This window comes from Phalacrocorax carbo, chromosome 1, assembly GCF_963921805.1.
Source record: "Phalacrocorax carbo chromosome 1, bPhaCar2.1, whole genome shotgun sequence".
Lineage (NCBI taxonomy): Eukaryota > Metazoa > Chordata > Aves > Suliformes > Phalacrocoracidae > Phalacrocorax > Phalacrocorax carbo.
The window spans coordinates 151,717,959-151,739,087 of NC_087513.1; the positions used below are offsets into that span (position 1 = coordinate 151,717,959).

Sequence of the window (21,129 nt, forward strand, 5' to 3'; positions counted from 1 at the left end):
CAGCATGTTCAGTATTTTGCTCCTCTCACCTTTCTACCGTTGTTTGATTGTCTAGCTGATCTTGATTCAGTTTGTATTCAGGATTCTCAGTAAGTGGTTTTGTAATACTTCCAAGGATATCATCTCCCTGTTCTACTGCTAACCTGATATCCTCCTACAAAACAAAATAAAAAACCCACACACTGTAGCTGTGTGTTGTTGGGTTTGGGTTTTTTTAGCAGACTTCATAAGGCACCAAACTAGGAAAAGGATTTTGTTTTAATAGCAATAGGGCAAGCACAGTTTGATTAAAAGCAGTGTTTGACAACAAATACAGACAGTAAATGCTAAATGTCAGCTTTTTCTATGTTTACCATCTTAAGGTCCCAGTGTAACTGAGTTGAATTTTCATGACAGATAGCTTTCTAGAGTAGTCTTAGGCTGCAAATACCTCAAAAGTTTTACATGTATAGTTCTGAAACCCCAAATAGTTTTCATTTAGGCTGATGCGAAAGAACATTTGCCCGTTCTTCAAAAGGTCATACATGTTCATATGCATGCAAATATAATAAAATTTCTTGTTGCAAACAGCTACAAATTAAACACACCGCTACTTACAAAGGAATTTCTGTTTCCACATAGAAATCATCATTCATTTGTACATTAGTAAACTTAACCTCAAGAATTGTCATTTTTGAATGCAAAAAGGACTTTTAACATCACACCAAGCAAAACAACAAGATTTCAATGTTTCGCATTATTATTCTCTGTGAACATCCTTCAGACTTTTTATTATTAGCTAGAAATTAAAACACAGTTTAACTAGAAGAGAGCATCTTTACAAAACTTACATACCTTCATTTTGTCCTTCTTTTCTGTGTGTGTTGCAAGAAGGGAGCTGGTTGATTGCACATCATTTGGTAGTTCTGTTTCAGCCAGCTCAGTCCCAAAGGACTGAAGAATTTGAGCTGTTTGCTTAACCTTTTGGGCGAAACCTTCTATAGCCTTTTGGAATAAAAACCATTAATGATGTTTCATGCTCATCACATGCATACGTACAAACAGACACATACACACAAAATGTAACTCTCAAAACAAACCCAAGCAGATGAATTATGAGACTGAAAAACGGTCAAAGAATAATTTTGCAAGCAACAGATACCATCACCATTAATTCCTTAATTGTATGGTTTTCCTAGGCTTGTATCAGGTATATCTTCCTCATATTTTTATAATCTGGAGTTATTCTTTCTCATAGCAAAAACAATAAACCTCAACACAATAACACACTGTAGTTCCTTTGCTCCAAGCATTCAGAAAACCACTCCCAAATTATTACTCATATTTTTTCTCTAAGATGACTAAGTACCATTGGGAACATCTTCTCACTCTGAGCAAGTCAACTTGCATCACTTGAAATCTGTTTTATAAATGACAGGGTATAAAACAGAAGGGTACGTTAAGCTGAAAAGTTGAAATAAAAACTTAAGACTTACAGTGCGACGGGACAGCCATCTGTTATGGCAGTATTCCAGGGTGCCACCAAGATCTTCTGTTAATTGTGTTTTATCAATGTAACCCTGCAGTTCTGATACTGAGCCCAGCATTATGATCTGCAGCAGCAATGAAAAAAGTGAATGCGAACAGTGGTGAGAAGTCCCTTATTAAGGATTCTAAGCCCCATCCTTCAGCCTCTGATAGAGAAATTTCAGTTTAATACTGAAGCAAGTGATGGAACTATTTCCTTTGGGTATAGAATAAACAAACTTAACAGTTGTTTCAGCTGAAGGTGATATAAATCTAAATAACAGCAAATGAGTATGAGCACCATGTTTAACAGTGAATATTAAAATAAAGCTTATGAATTATACAATATAAATTACTCCCCTGGGGTTTTTTATCTTGATAAACCATACATGGATATTTTCCAAGAGGAATCTTGAATTTAAGAACAACCTTTAAACATTTGTTGTTGTTCTTTGGTTTGTTGTGTTTTTTTAAAAAATTTTGGTCCTCACTGGCTAGATTAAGTACTTTAATAGATCCCTGATAATAAAGTGAAAACAGAGGATTGCTTACAGGTACTTTCATTTTAAACTCATCTTTGTTGAACTTGAAAGCAATGTCCGAGAGAGCTCGATGAAAAAATCCTGTTGGGCGCAGAACGAGGACTAACTGCAGGTTTCCCGGGAAAGATGCCTGCAAAACAAGTTTAGTCCATTATTTTCTGTGTCTCAGCTCCAGAAAATATTTTTGAACAAGAAGTTCCTGTTAAACCACAAACTAACCGTATCAAAGGCCTCCCGTAATGGGGTGACCAATTATAAACCTAGCAAGGCTTGCAGAGAGCTTCATTCAAAGAGACATTTACTCGTCTTTGGTAACAGGAATCTGTTCTCCTAGAACCTAATTTTTTGGGACTAGCTGGTACTGCTCTTCAGCTAAGGTTACATTCTAGCCAAGGAGGCTCATGAACAAACAGTGGTGGCTTAGTTCTTTTTCAACAGTAGTACTTTCACGATTACCTTATCTTGTCTTTAATCAAGGGTGCCAAGAGAAACCTCCATTATTGTCCGAACACCTAACAACACATTTCTAATTTGCACATATACTACCTTGCCAGTTGCCTACACAAACTATTACCACCAGGACCGAATTTCTCAAGCAGTAGCTTAGAAATAAGCTTTAATTTTGCAGACAAAAATAAAAACCAAACATAGTAATTCTCAGCTGTGGTTTTTCTCATCATCTTCTAACTAGTAGTCTGATGGATCTTTCCCAGTTCTACAAGTGATAGAGGGAAAACAGAATAGAAGGAAAGCAAAGAAATAGCATTAAATTACTAAAAATCAGCCACTGCTGTGGCAGAGGTTTGCATACTTGGCACTTAGCCATTCTTGAAATCATGCAAGTCCTCTCCTCTATTCAGTATTTCCACTGCAGGGAGGCAGTGAAGCTCACTAAAGAAATTATCATTAAGTATGCAATTTGATTCATTATACTGTTGGAAACTACGTCATGTTTCTAGCAAATTGAATTACCAAAAAAAGCCAACCAAAACCCAAACACTGACTGAAGCTGTTAAGCTATGCTCTGTTTCCATGTTTGGTTGGAGAGTGGTTTAACACTCATTTTAATGTTTCCAAGGGTTCCAGCATTGGAAATGACAAACTTTTAAAGAGAAAAGTAATTTTAAACTTTTCTGGAAGACTTCATACATTTATTGTGGTTCCCCAAATATTCAGTATACAACTGAGATCTCCAATTGACCGAGGAGCCTTAAAGACTTGAGCTTCACAATCAGCCCCCACTTCAGCGATGTCCAAATTTTCTAGAAAGCATGGTGGTCCAGTCCCAGAGGAGTCTTTCCAAGGGCTGGGAACAGAATCCAGGTAATTCTGAGTGCCTACAGCCGTTCCCCATCCTTGCACTGTAAACAATTTTTCTATGTGTATTAAAAGTAGTATCCTCTGTGGACTTACTGACCCACAGTTATCAAACAGAGGAAGAACTTTTAATAGAAAATTCGTGAACGCATTCAGAAGCAAAAGTTAATAAAAGATTATTTGAACATTTTTTTTCTGAATTATCCAACTGTAAATTTATTTAATAAAATTATTTAGCTCATACTAAGCAATGTTGCAATGGACAAAAGAATTTTTTTTTTAATTAAATCTCTTGAATAATCTTTTTGGAATGATAGCTATGTAGTCTATTCATTTAGACGTGTCTGTTTATTTTGTGCCTATAACAGCAGTGTGCACACTCTGACAGAGCCGTTAGCCTTCACCTTCAAGTTACAAAGTATGAAATGTATTCAAGAGCAATATCAACATTTCAGAAGAAAAAGCTCCAAAAGGAAATATAATTTAGATACCATATTTTGACAAAATAATGGGTCTTCATGTGAGATATCGACCTGAACAGATGACATCCGGACATACTGTCTTTGGCACGAAAATGATCAAAGGGCTGGAGAACCTGCCCTCTGAGGAAAAATGAAGGAGTTGCCTTCTCTTCTCCAGGGAGAAGAGAAGGCTCGGGGGGACCTCATCACAGTATTCCAGCTGCCACTTAAAGGGTGGCTACAAAGAGGATAGAGGCACTCTCTTCACAAGGAGCCATGTGGAGAAGACAAGGGGCAACAGGTACAAGTTGCACCAGGAGTGGTTTCATCTCGACATAAGAAATTATTTTACAGTGAGAACAGTCATTCACCGGAACAACCTCCCCAGGTCAGGGTAGTGGGCCCATTGCTGGAGGTTTTCAAGATGTTATTGGACAGGGTGTTAGATAATCTCATCAAGGCTCCCTCTCCCCATGAATGGTTTGGCCAGATGATCTTTCAAGGTCCCTCCCAACCTTCCCAGAGAGACGACAGTCCCACTCTACACTGCACTGGTGCGGCCCCACCTCAAGTACTGTGTGTAGCTTTGGGAGCCTGTAAGTCTAAGGAGGACATCAAACTACTAGACTGTGTGCAGAGAAGGGCAATCAAGACAGCGAAAGGCCTCAAGGGCCAGACTTATGAGGAGCAGCTGAGGTCACTTGGTTTGCTCAGTTTGGAGAGGGGAAGGCTGAGGGGGGACCTCATCGCAGTCTACAGCTTCCTCAAGTGGGGCAGCGGAGGGGGAGGTGCGGATCTCCTCTCTCTGGTGACCAGGGATAGGACACGGGGAAGTGGAATGAAACTGCATCGGGGGAAGTTCAGATTGGACGTTGGGAAAAGGTTCCTCATCGAGAGGGTGATCGGTCACTGGAACAGGCTCCCCAGGGCAGTGGTCACAACACCAAGCCTGTCAGAGTTCAAGGAGCATCTGGATGACGCTCTTAGTCATATGGTTTAGTTTTATGTAGTCCTGTGAGTAGCAGGGAGCTGGACTCAGTGATCCTTATAGGTCCCTTCCAGCTTGAGATATTCTCTGCTCCTACAAACCCAGGCTGTTACTCTATGATTCTATGACATTTGGGCTATTACTGAACCAAACATTAATAGCCAAATGCAAGATAATAGTAAATTTTTTCTGAACTGTGTATTAGTTCTTATGAGATACAGAGTTTAATTACATGACCAAATTAAGTAGGGTGTCTCATTAATGTTCAATTCAAAGAAAACAGAGAATGCACACTACAATTTTTCTCCATCTCAGTGTCTACCCAAAACAATGCTGTTGAAGTCACTCCAGTCTTGTGTCATCTAGACTATTCCCATTCAAGACTTGCCAGAATTCTTCTCAACCTCTCAACAAAAGCTCAAATTCTGGATTACTCTGTCTACAACACTGTTCTTGTCTCCACTAATCTGTCTCCTATGCTTCTAGTTTTTTGTTGGTTGTTCTCCCCCCAAAACCAAACCAAACAAAAACAACCTCACCAAAACAAAACAACCTAAAGACCCAGTCTCAAAAAATGATGCCTCCTCTGCGTGTCGTGGCTAGGCATCAAATCTGCAAATTGACCTTTGTGAAACAACAACCAGAAAAATGGAGGATTGCTACCGTAAACAATGCTGGACCAGTGCCAGCTATTCCAGTTTATCTGAGATTGTATCTTCACTGCCCAAATATTACTATTTTGTTAACATTTTATTTTTTTCTTTCTAAAGCCCTGGTGACTTGCAGAAACAATGACATGATGCAAGAGACACTCCTTAGATGCATTTGAACTTTATCAACCAGTCAACTTCACCCTGAACAAGAGAGAGCAACAACAGAAAACCCCCCCTCTGTTCTAGTCCAGCAGCATATTTGTTTGAAGCTATTGTATGCTAAGCAGGCAGAGCAAACAATGACTTCTCGACAATGCTGTGCCAAGCGTTAAGCACAAAAAGAAATATTTATGTATGCTTAGTAGTGTCATAAAATAAAGCGCCTTGAAGGACTGACTGTTTTAGTGAAGTCACTGAACATCATTGTGACTTGAAGAAGGGTTTTATGTGCTTGAAAACTGTTTCTTCCAGAAGTGTCTGTCTTTACGTCTTTACTAGATTAATTAATATTGATGGCTCCCCCCAACATCTTGTCTCAAATACTGCATTTCAACTCATTTAATGCCTATGCAAAAGAGACCAGCGGGGAAAAATCCCAGTGTCATATTTTTGGTATCCTCTGTGAAAATAAGAGTTAGCCCCTACTCTATTCTAGTCCAATCCATATATTCCTTCACCTCACCTGCATCAGCACTGGCACTTGTTTGATGCTTCATGACGCTTGTGGGATTAGTTTTCTCTCTGCTATCTCCTTCACTTCCCCATTCAGTCAGGACAGTGCCAATTCCAAAGATACAAAAAAAGATGTAGATGTGCATGTAGTTATCAGCTTTGAAATAAATCTGAGAAAACCAGGAATTTATATACAGCACAGCCCTTAAATCAAAACTTTCCAATACACTGAGATCTTTGCTGCCCTATGAGTACCTCAAAACTGGAACACGGGAAGAACTTTCACTGGCTGGACAAAACAGGGGTGACCTTAAATCCTCTGGGAACTCGTTACTAAATACTCAGGAGCAGGTTGACCTGCCTGCTTTCAGGCCTCCACTGCTCAGGGACTGGGGAGCTTTCCACTGCATGTTCCAGGCCTCTGGAAAGGGGGAACTTACAGAGACTAAACCCCGCTGGGTTTTGGGCAAAATGTAAAATTAAGTTAGTTGCATATAATCTTAATTATCACCTTCCTTCACAGAATATTAATGACAGAGAGGCTGTCTGTAGCACCAGTACTGACTCTGAAGTTAAGCAGCTGCTAAAAGGGGGAAGTAACGAAAGGCAGGCCATCTCATGAACGAAGATGTCATGATGTGAATGCCTGATGAGGAACCACAAAAACTGAGCAGGAAACAACCCCTGCCTGATGCTTCGTAATGGTTGGTAGGAGCTTATTTGCTGGGCAGCAAGGACAGCATTTCCCTGAAGACAGGTACTGAGATTCTTCCCATCTTTGGTTTCCACTGTGTAATGTGGTCTTGATCTGTTGGTGCCAATGGGGAGCTATTTAAGTCACTCAACAATTTTACCTGCACCAGTCAGGCAGAGCAGTAATGCCATGCATTCCCACCTGCCAGCAACTGTAAACAGCACATACGTGCTATAGGCTATTGGGCAGATGACGTTTTCAAAGGAGCAGTAAGTCCCACGAACTAGCACTTTACAATAGTCACAGTATTCATTGAGACAAGATGCAGTGCTGCCAAGCTGCCGCTCCCCAGAAGAGGCAGTGCAGGAGCAGAGCGGTGGCTGAGGTCTGCTACCAGGAGCCAGTCACTACAGTGTCCAGCAGTGAATACCAGAAACTGAGCTTTTGGAAAAGAAAACCAGCACCCTTGGCTTTTCATATCTCAGGTTTCCTCCTAGGGCTTATTTAGTGTATAAAATAATTATGTAGATAGATATGTACACCTTTTCATGGAATCATAGAACAAGGAAGATTGGAAAAGACCTCTAGAATCATCAAGTCCAACCGTCAATCCAACACCACCATGTCTCCTAAACTATGCCCTGAAATGCCACGTCTACACATTTTTTTGAACACCTCCAGGGACGGTGACTCCACCACCTCTCTGGGCAGCCTCTTCCAGTGCCTGACCACTCTTGCAGTAAAGACATTTTTCCTAATATCCAATCTAAACCTCCCCTGACGCAGCTTGAGGCCATTTCCTCTCCTCCTGTCACCTGTGACTTGGGAAAAGAGACCAACCCCCACCTCGCTACAACCTCCTTTCAGGCAGTTGTAGAGAGCAATAAGGCCTCCCCTCAGCCTCCTCTTCTCCAGACTAAACAACCCCAGTTCCCTCAGCTGCTCATCAGACTTGCTCTCCAGACCCTTCACCAGCTTCGTTGCCCTTCTCTGGACACGCTCCAGCACCTCAATGTCCTTCCTGTAGTGAGGGGCCCAAAACTGACCCCAGTACTCAAGGTGCAGCCTCCCCAGTGCCCAGTACAGGGGCACAATCACCTCCCTGCTCCTGCTGGCCACACTGCTCCTGATACAAGCCAGGATGCTGTTGGCCTTCTTGGCCACCTGGGCACACTGCTGGCTTGTGTTCAGCTGGCATAGCTGTCTTTAAGACAGAGATGCACTTAAAATAAAAATTGCAGTCTGCTGTTTAACCCCACAGAGAAGTTCACGCAGCTGCCCTGGCGCTCAGAAGTCTTTTAAACTCCTACACGGCAAAGGAAAGCTGTTCTGATGAACAGTGAACCTACAATCCCTTTTCTTCTGCTTCCCAAGTAAACAGCCAGCTTTCAGAAATATCTGAACCATATGAGCCATAATGCTTGACTCCGTTTTAGTAGTTCTGTCTTAAAATACTTGGAACAACAATATTTTTCAGTTTACGAAGAGCTTCAATCTACCCACATTACTAAAACTCTGTGGTGGTGTTTTCCCTTCTGCAGTTACTAGTATGCCGTAAGCCAAAGGGTACTTCTTTCCAAAATACCTCTGAATATAAAGGAGCTAATAAGTACTTTTTTTTTTTTCCCTTTCTCTCAAGACTGTTTATTCCTGGCTAGAATGAAGTCTGTTACACAGGCTTCTTGTCAAGAAAGAATCTTGAATTAAATCAATTCATAAAAGGAGCAGTTTGAAATCTAGTTTTAAAAACATTGAGCTGTTTTGCATTAGATCTGGGTTTAATGCTTGTGATGTTATGATCCTGTTTTCAGAGTTTAAGTTATTCACTTCTCTCTTTTTCTGTATAAAAAACCCCATGTAATAAAAAGGAAAAATGGCTGACTATGCAACAAAAACTGCAGAAGCACCTGCACATGTAATATTCTCAAAACAGCCAAAGCAGTAAGACAAAACCATGCAGCATCTCAAAATAACCTTTTTAGTTTATCATTTAATGGAATGGTTTATAACAATAGCTACAAATTTAACTCAAATACTGTTCTAGCTTCATGATACTGTCAAGTTCTTGGTCTTGTTTTGAATCCAAGCAAAAACGAGAAACCTGACTAGAAGCTGAAAAAAGAGCAGTTTTTCCAAACTGAACCTATACAAATTGTTGTGTCATTACAGTTTTCAGGATATGACACAAAGAGCTAGCTAGAACTGGGCTAGTGGGAAATACCTATCCGTAACAAAAGAGTGCCTTTCATGGAGCATCAATTACTAAACACATCTTTTCCCCATCAACTCCCTAAGAAACTCAACATCTCTCTCTACAAACAAGGTCAGAGAACTCAAGGTCATATTACTGTAGTTCACTGTTTCTCACCTTGGATGTAAAACCAACGATAAGACTCCAGATGGCACAAACACGGGACTGCCTGGCTCCTGCAAGGTTTAGGCTGGTATTAGCACTCCAGTCTCTTCATTAGCTTTTGGTCTCCCCCTGCCAGGTAAAGGCCTTGGCCCTGATCTTCAAAGCAGTCAGTGGGCTAAGCCTCTGTTACAGCAGAGATTGCATTTTGATTTATGAAGAGCTAAGAAAAACAGCGCCCTGGACAATGCAGTCCGAAACAGAAGGCACAAAACCCGCATGCAATGCATCCTTAGTCAAAGGTGGCAAATCAGGAAGCAAACTTCCCCAGGAGGTTAGATATGACCCAACTCGTCACATTTCAAACAGGCTGCAAAGTTTTGTAACTGTCCAAACCTTTCTCACTACCACTTGAGTGGCCGCCATACCAACTGCTTTCCTCAAGAGCAGTCGCCCACAGATATGTTATTCCCTAAGCACCAAGTTTAAGGAAGTTTATTTTCTGTGGACTTTCAATATGAGGCTGATGCATGGCTGCCAGTGAAACTTTTCATGATGTTGAGTGCAGCTTTTTGTTTGTCTAAAAGGCTGAGTTCACAGTTCAAGACTTCCCTCAAGATGGAGGAAGACGATGACAGGACAACAGAGACAAAGACAATGACACAGGCTTCATTTTTAAGAAAACACACTGGAACTATGAACAAAGCAGTGTGAAACCCCAGAACACACTGATTAGTAACGTGCCTTGCTCCTAAAACTGTGGGTTGAATGAATATTGCTAACTTAAATATTTTTCTTGTAATACCTTTGAGTTTTCTATAGCCTCTCTAGGAAGATGACAATTTACTGCCAAGACTTCACACTTAACAACAGAAAGCTTGGCTTTTGGTGTCTCTACCAGAACGCCACCTCTCAGCCTGGCTATCCCAGCAGACCAGATTCTTCCTGTAGACTCAACAGCAGGGATGAATTCTGTCCAACCTACAGCCATCTAAAAGCTAAGCCTTCTATATAGCCAACAGTATCTCTAGGTTATCCATCCCATCTATCTCAAATAGGATGAGTCACCCTCCGAACACATGCCATTCTTGACTGCACTAGGCTAATAACTTCACTTTAGCTAAATCGGGTGGCGGGGGGCTGGGGGGGGAATCTTGTTTGCAGTGTCTCTTAAGCCACAGAGTCTGCAGGCTTGCATGGGGTAAGGACAACCTCCTGGGCCGCCTGCCCACTGCAACTTTGTCGAGTGTAACAACAGCAAATCCTGCACGCCTCGGCACGTGCTTGCCACAATCTCTCTGTCACTTCCCAGGAAAAGAGGGGCCATCTTTCAGCCCACTGCCTCTGGCTTTGGTTTCAGTTCTGCTGGCACTACACGTGCTTCAGCGGCAGTCATCCTGGGTGAACGGTGCAGCCACTGCCCTGCCACTACGTCTGCAAAAACAGGTGGTACCTCGTCTTCACAGCCTTGACTCTCTATAGCAGCCCTAAAGTATCAGCATGAAAAAAAGATTCGGCTTGTCATTACTCATTTTCTGTCCCAGGAAATAAAAGGATTCCTACCAACAAAGAAGGAAAATGAAGCCTAGAAGTTTATTATGAAATAAAAGCCTATTATGAAGTTTTTCATAATATAAAAAGATTTTCCACATTAATTTCAGCCTGAAACAAAAATTCTTTCTTCATTAGTTTTGTTTCAAAACATACTTTGAACACCTACTACTACTACAAACCAAACATCTGTGTATAAAGTGTCTTGGAAACGATATAAAATAATAATTATTTAAAAAATACATGTTAGTATGAGTTTCTTGTTAGCAGCTGCTCAGTGCTTACAAATGTATTTCTTACAGTTGTCAGGATATTAGTGATGGGCAGATATTCCAGCCAGGATATTCCTGTTGGGCGGTGCTCCAGCCACAGCACCCTGCTCTGGCATCTCTGATTTCACAAATCAAAAGGGTCAGCCCCCTGGGGTGATTAGAGAAAATCTGGGAAATATGGCTGGTAAGATGCTGTGGGACCTGGTACAAATAAGCCAACAGTCAAAACTCTCTTCTCGAATAACTGAGACTCATATCCTCACACACAGCAATAAGCTTAAGCAATTAAAACTGCTAAGAGATACCAGGCTTTCCGACACAAGGTTCAGTCTAGATAGCCCAAGTGATACTCAGATGCTTGATCACCATGAAAAAAACAACTCTGATGGTTAGGAAAACCTAAGAAGCCTCTAGTTACCCTTGAGCCATTTAAAAATCTTTGTCCCTTAGCAGGACCCAGAGAAATCCTCAGGACTTTGGCACAAGATATATATCATGTATACTTGGCTTTGGGTTTTTTCTTCTTTTTTTTTTTTTTAAAGTAACAAGACAGCAGAAACCTATTTAGAGTTCACTTATGACAAATATTAAAGAAATGGTGAAAACAATAAACAAGTATTTGTCACTACATCTTTTTCTGGAATGGGAAGGTAAAATTTTCAGGTGTTCAGGGATGACGTGACTATTGCAGAAGCCCAAGAGGAGTACCACCACAGACATCCACAGATGCAATATAAAGCCAACACTGAACCAGATCAGTGAAAAGAAATAGATCTTAAAAAAAAAAAGATAATGCCTCTAACAGATTAGAGTTCAGATAGAAAGCATGATTTCTCTTTTAAATAAAGTTCACAGAAGAATGAGAAAAGAAGGAAAAAGAAAAATAACCCACCATCAACAGCACTGCAACCCACAGAGCTCGCTGCACTTAACACCCTTCTCCAGGCAAAGCCCTTAGGCATCAACACCATCACCACAAGGATGGATCCCATATTATGCGGAATAGATATTCAGGTTCTGTATATTGTGCTTCCAGGCAAAATACCACAGGCTGGAGGAATGTTACCATAAACATTTATATTATGGCTATGAGCAACATGTCTGTAGTTGCCCCCCACGTGCAACCACCTAAATTATGTAAATAAAAGGACTGTCACATGTGGCATACTTATCTGTCTTTAAACAGAAACTACAGCATTGAATTTTGAAAGAGATTCAAAAACTCCAGAGATATAGTCCTTTTTCTTTAATCACCCCCAATTGTGCTGCTCTCAGTTTCCACTACTGGCATCTGTTCAATGTTGCATCTCAAAATTTCCCAGTGAGCTGCAAAAGCAATTTTTGCTAATATTTCTGCATATTTTTAATATTTTAACATTCCTAAGCATACTTATTGGGGAAAAAGTTGTATTGTGAGAATATTATATTATGTATTCATTCACAAAAAGTCATATAGTGGGAATGATACCTTTAAATACATGTATTTTAATTTAAAATAAACAAACAGATCTTTGACCAAAACGGGGCTACACAAGAATAACATTTGACCGATGACATTTGCTGTGATGACTTTTATTTTACAGAGCTTAAAATTTTCAGACATGAAAAATTAAAGAAAACATGCTTACAGCTCTGTTTTTCAGCACTTTCTGGAAAGACTACCAACACTAACAACTGAAGCAAGGAAAACAAGAAAAAACCCTCAAAAGTAAACAAACAGTATGGTGAGCACATGACAAACATGATTCTGTCTTTTCCGGCTTCTGTTAAAAAACCCCCTTTAATAAGCTTAATATTTTTGAAGTATGAAAACTAATTAAAAAGAAAACTGAAAGTTACCACGTGCTGTTGATTGATCATAGCAGATATATAAGATTTTCTTGCTTACAAGAAACCTTTGTTTTAATTTGAACACCACAATATCAGCCTTTACACCCGAATTCCTTTCACAAGTGGTAAACTAAATCAGGACCCTCATCCTCAACTCTTCCTAAAACTGAAGCTCGCTTGCATATTGAAAGGTGGACCCAAAGCTCTACGACACGCACGGGCTGCCCATGTAAATATTAGTTCCCACTTGGAAGAGCTGCGCGCTGCACACATTCGCATGCACGTGCACACACACGCGCTCTCCAAGTGCCTCCTCAGGCTGGTGTCCTGAGCTGCAAACTACATTAAAAGCATGTCAGACACATGATGCTCGGTCCCAGTCAGCTGGGATACAAAAACACGACTGGACACTTTTTGTGTCATGTATCAGCTAACACTTTCTTGAAGAAATCAAGTCATTGCTGCTTTTCTACTCATAAGAGGAAGGTTCAACATGGAAAAATCTTTCTAAGGAGTTAATTTAAAACAGTACTTACTGCTATCCGCAGTATGGAAGCTTTCACAGAGGTCCATTTGTCCTGTCTGCGATCTATGACAAGAATAAACCCAATTCCAGAATCTCGTAAACTAAGTTTGAAGGCAGAAAGAAGAAAAAGAGAAACTTTAGTTAAAAATACAAATGAAACTCCTCTGGTTCTCTCACTTAAAAAAACCAGTTAAAATTAGCTTAAAGAAAAAAAAAAGTAGCTTGACCTTTCTGTGCAGAATCTTCTTTGAGATGTTTAGATGAAGATATACTATATCACACAGATGCAGCAGTTCCAAATGTGCTCCACAGAGCTTCAAACCATATTCAAATAATGAATTCTTTTTCACAAAAGATAGTTTTACATTTCTTGTACTGAGATTATTTCACAGGAAAATAAACCCCTTTGATTCTCCATTGTTTTGGTGCTGATATAATCCCTCCTTCATGCTGTTTTGAGTATAATTTCAGGATCAAAAAAAAGTTGTTTTCCTTTTGCATCTGCTTTTAACCTTCTGTTTGAATCATATTCTTCCTCACTGGTATTTAAACCCCCTTAAAAACACAGGTCCTTCTGATCATTCCACGATATTGCTCTGTTCATCTGAAATTCTTATATGCCTCCAGGTTGCAAACTTGTGCCCAGGTGCATTTTTACATTCACCGAAACAAAAAACCCCTATGGCATTTAAACACTCCAAATCACAGATGAGAAAAATGAAATCAGATGCACTTCTCCAGAATGGAAACATCTGTGAGAGAGATCCCGCTCAAATCCTTGCGTATGGGTGACCTTTCTTTTTCGCCTGTGCTCAGCTGCATGTGTTACCGAGTCCCAATCAAGGGATCTGCTCCTGTTTTGTAATTCCCCATCTAAGCCAATTGTGCAATGCCAGCAGCAGCCCTTGCCAGCCAATCGCAATCAAAATGGAAATGACAGGCAAATACAAGGCAGACGGGCTCAGATTTGTTATTTTCTCATATATTGGGTCATTTTTAATATATGTGCTGTATTTTCAGTCCAGATAGTAATTTACTGCAAGGCCTACTGTCTGCACTGTGTGAGATTTAGAAATATTGTGCATCGATTTGTTACCATCATACCTTAAATACAGTATAAAAATCAACACAACAGAACGTCGGGATCCCTTATATGAGATTGCTGAATCATGAAAATGCCAGCTTTGCTTTACAAGATTATGTTGGTAGCATAATAATAAGAGGATGCTGAGGAGGACGATGAACACGGGTACCCAGATGTGTCATCTTAAGCTATTCTTCAAAATTACAAATTTAAAACATGACTCACAGTCTATCCCCTCTTAAATACTGTAATATCTGTCAAATTTACAGACTAAACATTTAGAGAGAAACATGAATAATCATCAAAAAAATGCAAAAGAACACTTGTTTTCTTTCAAAAGAAGCTTATCAGTCATTTTAACACAGCAGAATATTAGAAACAACCCCTTACTGCCCACATTCAGTGCATGTTACTTACCTCTTGCCTCTGGGTTAGGACAACACTGATAAAAAGTATCTGAGTACTTGCCTTGTAAGCCTGAATAATCCTTGCAGACAAACAGGGCTTTATATTAGCAATATGCTTCCCACTACAGTAAACTTTCATGATTTACTAAAGCTTCCCCTCTTCCTCCTCTTTATTTGAAGAACAAAAGGAGGAGAGAGATCCAGACTGATTTTTCGCATCTTCCTGTTCCCCATTTAAAGTTCCTACCATTTTAATCTTTAGCCACTGAGCAAAATAATATGCTAATTACAACCATGTTCCACAATAATCAGGTAGCAAAACAAACTCCTTGGGTTACACAGCCTAAACTTGGATGAATGGAGGCAAAAACGTGCTACAGCTGTTCCCACAGCAGTTTATGTGGATTTTGAAGAGTATTGAGACTCTTAAAGAGCTACTTCCCCTGCTCAGTAGAAGTCCCCAGGAGTCCTAAAATTTCTGCATACTTCCTGAGTGGAAGCATAATCTCAGATCCACAGAGTATCTAAATGCAACATCTATATTACAATAAACTATTGACATTTCTGTGTAACGGCAATACATTTAAAGCCTCTGACAGAGCGTCAGATTTGTCTCCAGGAGCGCAGGGAAAGACAGACTCAGCTGGGATCCCAGAGACAATCTAGATGCCAGCTCCACAGTTAATCATCTGCCTCAACACCTAGCAATAAGCAAAGCTTAATATCATTCTCCTAGAAAAGACGACAAGGCTTACTTAAGTGGAAGAGTTGACAAAAGAAAGCACGTCTCTAAGATAGCCCAATAGATGTCTTTAGCCAGCCTTCTTTTTCCATTGGATCAAATACGTTGGGTGGTTGCATAATTCAGAATGTGTCCCCCTTCCAGGCTCAGAAATAAAACTGGGATTCCCCACTGCTGCTAAGAGGAGACCCAGGGGCGAAGTCTTGAGCACCTGACTTCAAACTGTTAACACTTCATTAACACAGATTGCTTGAAAAAAATTCTGAACCCGATCACAGTGGCAAAAATATTTGTTAGTGTCCTGTTGCACAGGGCTGGCTATTGAGTCCAGGATTCAGCTCCAGCAAGTCATAGACAGGAAGCAACAAACCAAACTAAGACATTGTGTACAGCAAAGTTGAGAACATTATGAAGACAACAAAGTCACGTATTCAAGAAAAGTAAATATTAGAAACAGGTCTGTTTGCCAGTGCACCCTTGCTCTACTGACCTCTCTTTGCTGCCACACACACCTGCATATGTAGTTACAAGGCAGTTTGCAAGACCCCCCCCTCTCTTTTAGGGCACAGGATGAATGGTGCTCTGGTAACAAGCAGGTATTCTATTTGCCTTTGGCTCCTGATTTAACTGTGAGTGACAGCTTTCCCTCAGCCATATTTTTTTATATTCTATCCAAATACTGATTTCTCTCCCCCCCCCCCAATTGAGAATAAAGCATTTTGGGTTCTGCTCTGTGTTTCAGCAGAAGCATGCTTGGATGGGCACTGCCTGTCCTACTCATCAAGCTTTACCCCTTGCCTTGCTCCAGTACTGTACTCATCAGCTTAACCCAGGTCTTCTCACGCCTCTCAATCACTCTCCAATAAACTTGTCATCACCACCGCATTTGTCTCTCCCGTTTATCACTTCAACCACTCTCACTCCTTGCTGCCTTGTCCCAAAAGCAGCTCAGAAAGTCTTGGTGCTTTATTTTTTTTTTATTTTATACTGTCAGAACAAATGACCAGATCAGTTCTCACCCCACCCCATCCTGAATATCGCTGTCCCTTCCTCCTCCAGCCCAAGTATCCCTCCTACATCCCACTCGTCCTTTAGTATCTTCCCTTGGGTGGACACCTCCCTTAGCCGTGGTCCTGTCTGTTGACTCAGGCAGCTTGCCTGCACTGCCTGTCTGTCAACAGGCAGCACTCGCACCCCATGAGACAGTCTTTCTGTTCTCAGCCCTGGTAGCGGACCTGGCCCTAGGGCAGCTCATTCTGCAACCACAGAGAAGCCCCTGCTCAGCCCCAGGATGAAGTGGGACATTTTTGACAACAGATTCGAGTAGCTACTGAGCACTTGGGACTTGGGCCGATTTTTCTCAGGATAGTTCCTTGACACAAAGGGCATCATTCTTCTAAGTGTCAAGTCCCAAAGTCCTTGACCAAAGGATATAGACACTTGAGCTTCTCCAACAAAGGGCTGTTTCAGTGTTTGAAAAGCACAGTGGATTTGTTCCCTAACCTCCTGGGAACAACTCAGCTATTTTGGCTGAACATTAAAACAGAAACTCAGTGAGACATCACAAATGAAAAGAAAATTTGGCAGAATTGTAAATGACTGGAAACCAACCCTTACAGTGAGAAACAGCAGACAACCTTAGCAGAAGCACCTGCCTATTACGGCTTCTTGACATTTCCCTTACAATCTCGGGTTTTTTTAACGCATTAACTTGTATCCGGTGTACTTTCTGAAACATAATTTATATAAGCTTGTAATTCAAAGTTAGTACTTCCTTCCTTTGTTTCTCTCCGAACACACAAAGCAACACCCCCATCATAAGATAAGCTCTGTTCTTCTGTTTATTCACCAGCACAAAGAACAGAACATTTTTAGAACGGCAGAGAAACCATCCCTGCTCTGCAGGAAATATGTCTGGCAAACTCAAAAAGGCCAGGTCAGAACGGTAGAAAGCAGGGGAAGGGGAGCAGGGGCCTCAGAGGACAGATAATGGGAAAAAAAATGCAGCAGAGGGTAGACTTTCTGCTCAGTCCCCTCCCTCTGTCCTGGGAGCCACTGTAACACCATTTGGAGATGGTGAGAGTGAGGTTGAAGTACCTGCCCAACAAGCACCAAGTTCTGCATGTAGACTGTAGAGCAGGAACTATATTTTCCACTTAGCGACTCTTCAGCTTTAGATTATGGAGACATCTCTCTGTCTTGTTTGCAAGACTTATGAGCTCATGCACCTGGGGGAAAGGGTGGGAAAGCTTATAGTACGTAGGACTGCAGAAGGAAACTTCCCTCTGGCGTGTGTGGAAGCAATTACATGGTCATCATCTGAAAGATCCTTGCATTTCTCCAAGTAAGTTCCTGTTGCTTCTACACAGCTGTATGAAAACTGTTTGCATACATTGCTCTCTACTACAAACAAAACAAAGCAAATCTTCAGGTTCATTGCAGTGACTCAAAAATATCAAGCTTTTCGATGTTTCAAATTCTGTGCAGCATTTTAGGTTAAATAATTCCAGTTTAATAGGAGTTAATTTCAGTCTGAAAGCCATATTATTAAACAGTTGGCTTACATTACACTCAGGACTGTTCCCTACCTTGACTACCTCTGTCTATACATACAAACTGGCTAGAAATTCCTGCTCTCAGTGGCCGAAGAGCTATTTTGACAGTAGGACTTCAGTAATGTTCTGCAAAGAATTACTGCATTGAGCTGATCACCAAGGCAATGTCTCCATCAATCTGCATTATAAGCAGCTGAAGCTGTTTTTAGATCCCTGGTACCACCTGTTCTTAAACTTACTCACCCTCTGTAGCTCATTACTGACCATCAATGTGCAGTGATATGCACACACTGCTTGAAGAGATGCAGGGTCTCAGGCTGCTCACAAATCCTGATCTTTTTTGGCATGTGACATGTAGGCCTATGTAGGAAGGACCGTGGAACTGGCCGACCACTCATATGATTGGCCGTACTACTGTACCACAAAAGGGCAAACATACAAGACACGGTGACAGGTCATCTTAGGAATGGTATTGCCCATCCTACCCATCCAAGCAGTTTATGCTTGGGCATGCCACAGGGTTGTGTTGACCAGCTCTTTTAAAAAAAAATTAAATCTTGAAGGTAGAATTGTACCCAGTGCAGAAAAAGACAAGCTGGAGCAGGTTCAGCATGTACAAGGAGACAGACCAGTAGCCTGAGCACAGGGTTAATGAACACTTTGAACATCAAGCATTCCCATCACGCCCCCAGTCATAAAAATGCTTCCAGCAGCTATCACCCTGAAGTCAGATGTCATCCTATATTCAGGCATCAGCAAACAAGCTAGGGTAATCAAGAATAGCATTTTCTGTCACTTTGCTTAGAAACAGGCTATTGGAAACCAGACAGTAACTCGTGAGGTTATTGTTTCCTAAGAGAAACTTTGCATCCTGCATTTTCAGAGGCATTTCAATGGACTGAACCTGAGCCACTTCAAAGACTACTTCTCCATCTCCTGCTGCTGCTAGGAATGACTTCTTGGGGGGTGAGAGGGAGGCAAGAACTCTTTCTTAATCGTAAGTATTTCACGCATTAAAAAAATTAAACCACTAATGCCCTGGCAATGAATGAAAGCAGAGAAAAGCCATCTCCTTAGTGGCCTTTATATGCTCTAGAAGACAGGCAGATAATACAGTGAAGAACATGGTATTAACAATTCAAGATAGAAATCTCCAGTACAGCAACTATGAAAGAAAATAACTCAGCTAAGCCCTGTGGTGACATTTCACATTACCAGTTTTATGCTGGCTTCCCAGCAAGGAAAAGGGCAGGAACAATTCACCTGGCACAGCCTTCCCGCAGATCTCCCCGCCTTGTGTCCCTTATGTAGGATAACCAAGACTACTTCTATTCTATTTGATCACTAGGTAAGTCCTAGACGATGCAGTTTTTCCCTAGAGCAGAAGAATTTAATGGTTTATGAATTTGACAAAGCAAAAAAAGTTCAACAGTAACATTAAATAAAATCTAGTAGCCAGGCACCAAACAGTAATTAGACCTACAGCAGTTTCATTTTCTTACCATTCTTGATTGCTCATTATCATAAAGGCTACTTTGTTTCAAAACCAGGCAATTTATCCACTTAATTCCAAAATAAATCCACCAGCCAGGTATTTTAAAAAGGAAAAAAAAAATTATCATATTTGGCATGTTCCCCTCATTTTAAAAGGTGTCCTACTTATTAATTTTAAGATACTTTCGTACTTGATTGGTCTAAGTATTTTGATCTTATGACAGCTTCTTTTTCGCTATCCAAATGGAGACTAAGATTAAGGACTTCTTAATGTTGGAAGCCACAGTCTCTAAGGAGAAGAAAGCAGTTTTTGTTCTTTGAGTAAATGATGGAAATAAGAGGATATATCACACTCCACAAAGCTCCAGTTTGAAAGCTTCAGATATCACAGTCTTTTGTAGCCCACAATGCCCAGCCTAACCATAGAAGGTGCCTGATTAAATCAATTTAGAGGTAGCAGGAACTGAAAAAGAGCTATAAACCAGGCATTATTTGAGCTCTACATCAGACAACGAACCTTCTAGTTTCAATTGCTAAGTGAGCCTGTGGGTTTTAACAAAATATTTAAACTGAATATTGCTTTGTAATGCTGCTGCTATTTCAGATCTATCTTACACGTTTTCTAGAAACCTGCACTTAAATTAGTACTTAAAAAAATTCAACTGAAGAATAGCCTGGAAAATAAAAAAATGTTATAATCCTTTATAACATCTATGTTACAAATTATATTCCAAATTTGCAATGTAAATGTACAAATCATAAAGTGATTACAGACCTACGACAAATTGGAAGTGTTCTGAAAGCTGGACAGTAATACCTTCCTGCTTGCACTTGCTCTAAATCTTCAAAATTTAAAATTATATTTTCCATTTTTATGACAGAAAATTTGAAGTTTGCATTGGTATTGAGGTATCAGTGGCAAAGAAACAATCTGCCCAGAAAATAAATAGATGAAAACCTATTCCCATAAGATGGTTGTACATACAATTGCATGATCCTGTCATGACATTTAATTGGTTAAGCAGAAAATAGCAGTTCGGTGCCAAATTCTGCCACACATGTATATGTATGTCTAACTGAGGTCAAAGAATATTGCACATATCTAAGAACAGAACCATTCCTAACAAGAGTAAGTTTATGAACATAGTATTTACAAACACCCAGATGAAGTCCTTTGGCTAGCTAGCAGACCTCCTGAGCCCCTAAAGCAAACCGCTGTGACACTGCAGCTCTGATTCAAACTGTGGGCCTGGCAACTCAGTTCGGATTCCCGCAAGAATCACTTTCAGTTGATGTGTGTAACTGGTCTATCAGATATCAGTTCTTATTCCAGCAGCATTTATGAGGGAAAAAACCCACAAAAACAAAAACCCAAACAAAAAAAAGAACCCAAAAACCAGAAATGATGAGTGCACTCTGTTTTGGGCACATGGCACCGCATACGGGACAAAAATGGGAATGCAACTACTACTGCATTATTTC

The 21,129-nt window shown here is 40.6% G+C and overlaps 1 protein-coding gene across 10 annotated transcripts in view; it reads right to left on the bottom strand.

Moving 5' to 3' along the window:
• The window catches only part of MCF2L (MCF.2 cell line derived transforming sequence like), a 164,689-nt gene that overhangs the window by 26,947 nt on the left and 116,613 nt on the right, over positions 1-21,129 (bottom strand). For all 10 annotated transcript variants that reach the window (XR_010370913.1, XM_064440160.1, XM_064440145.1 and 7 more), the window contains 5 exons: positions 13,376-13,466; positions 2,059-2,178; positions 1,476-1,592; positions 835-984; positions 30-154 (listed from right to left, as the gene is read on the bottom strand). Coding sequence is in view for 9 of the 10 variants with exons in the window: in XM_064440160.1 (XP_064296230.1) it covers positions 30-154; positions 835-984; positions 1,476-1,592; positions 2,059-2,178; positions 13,376-13,466 (603 nt within the window). In the remaining variant the exon portion in view is untranslated. The remainder of the gene's footprint in view (positions 1-29; positions 155-834; positions 985-1,475; positions 1,593-2,058; positions 2,179-13,375; positions 13,467-21,129) is intronic.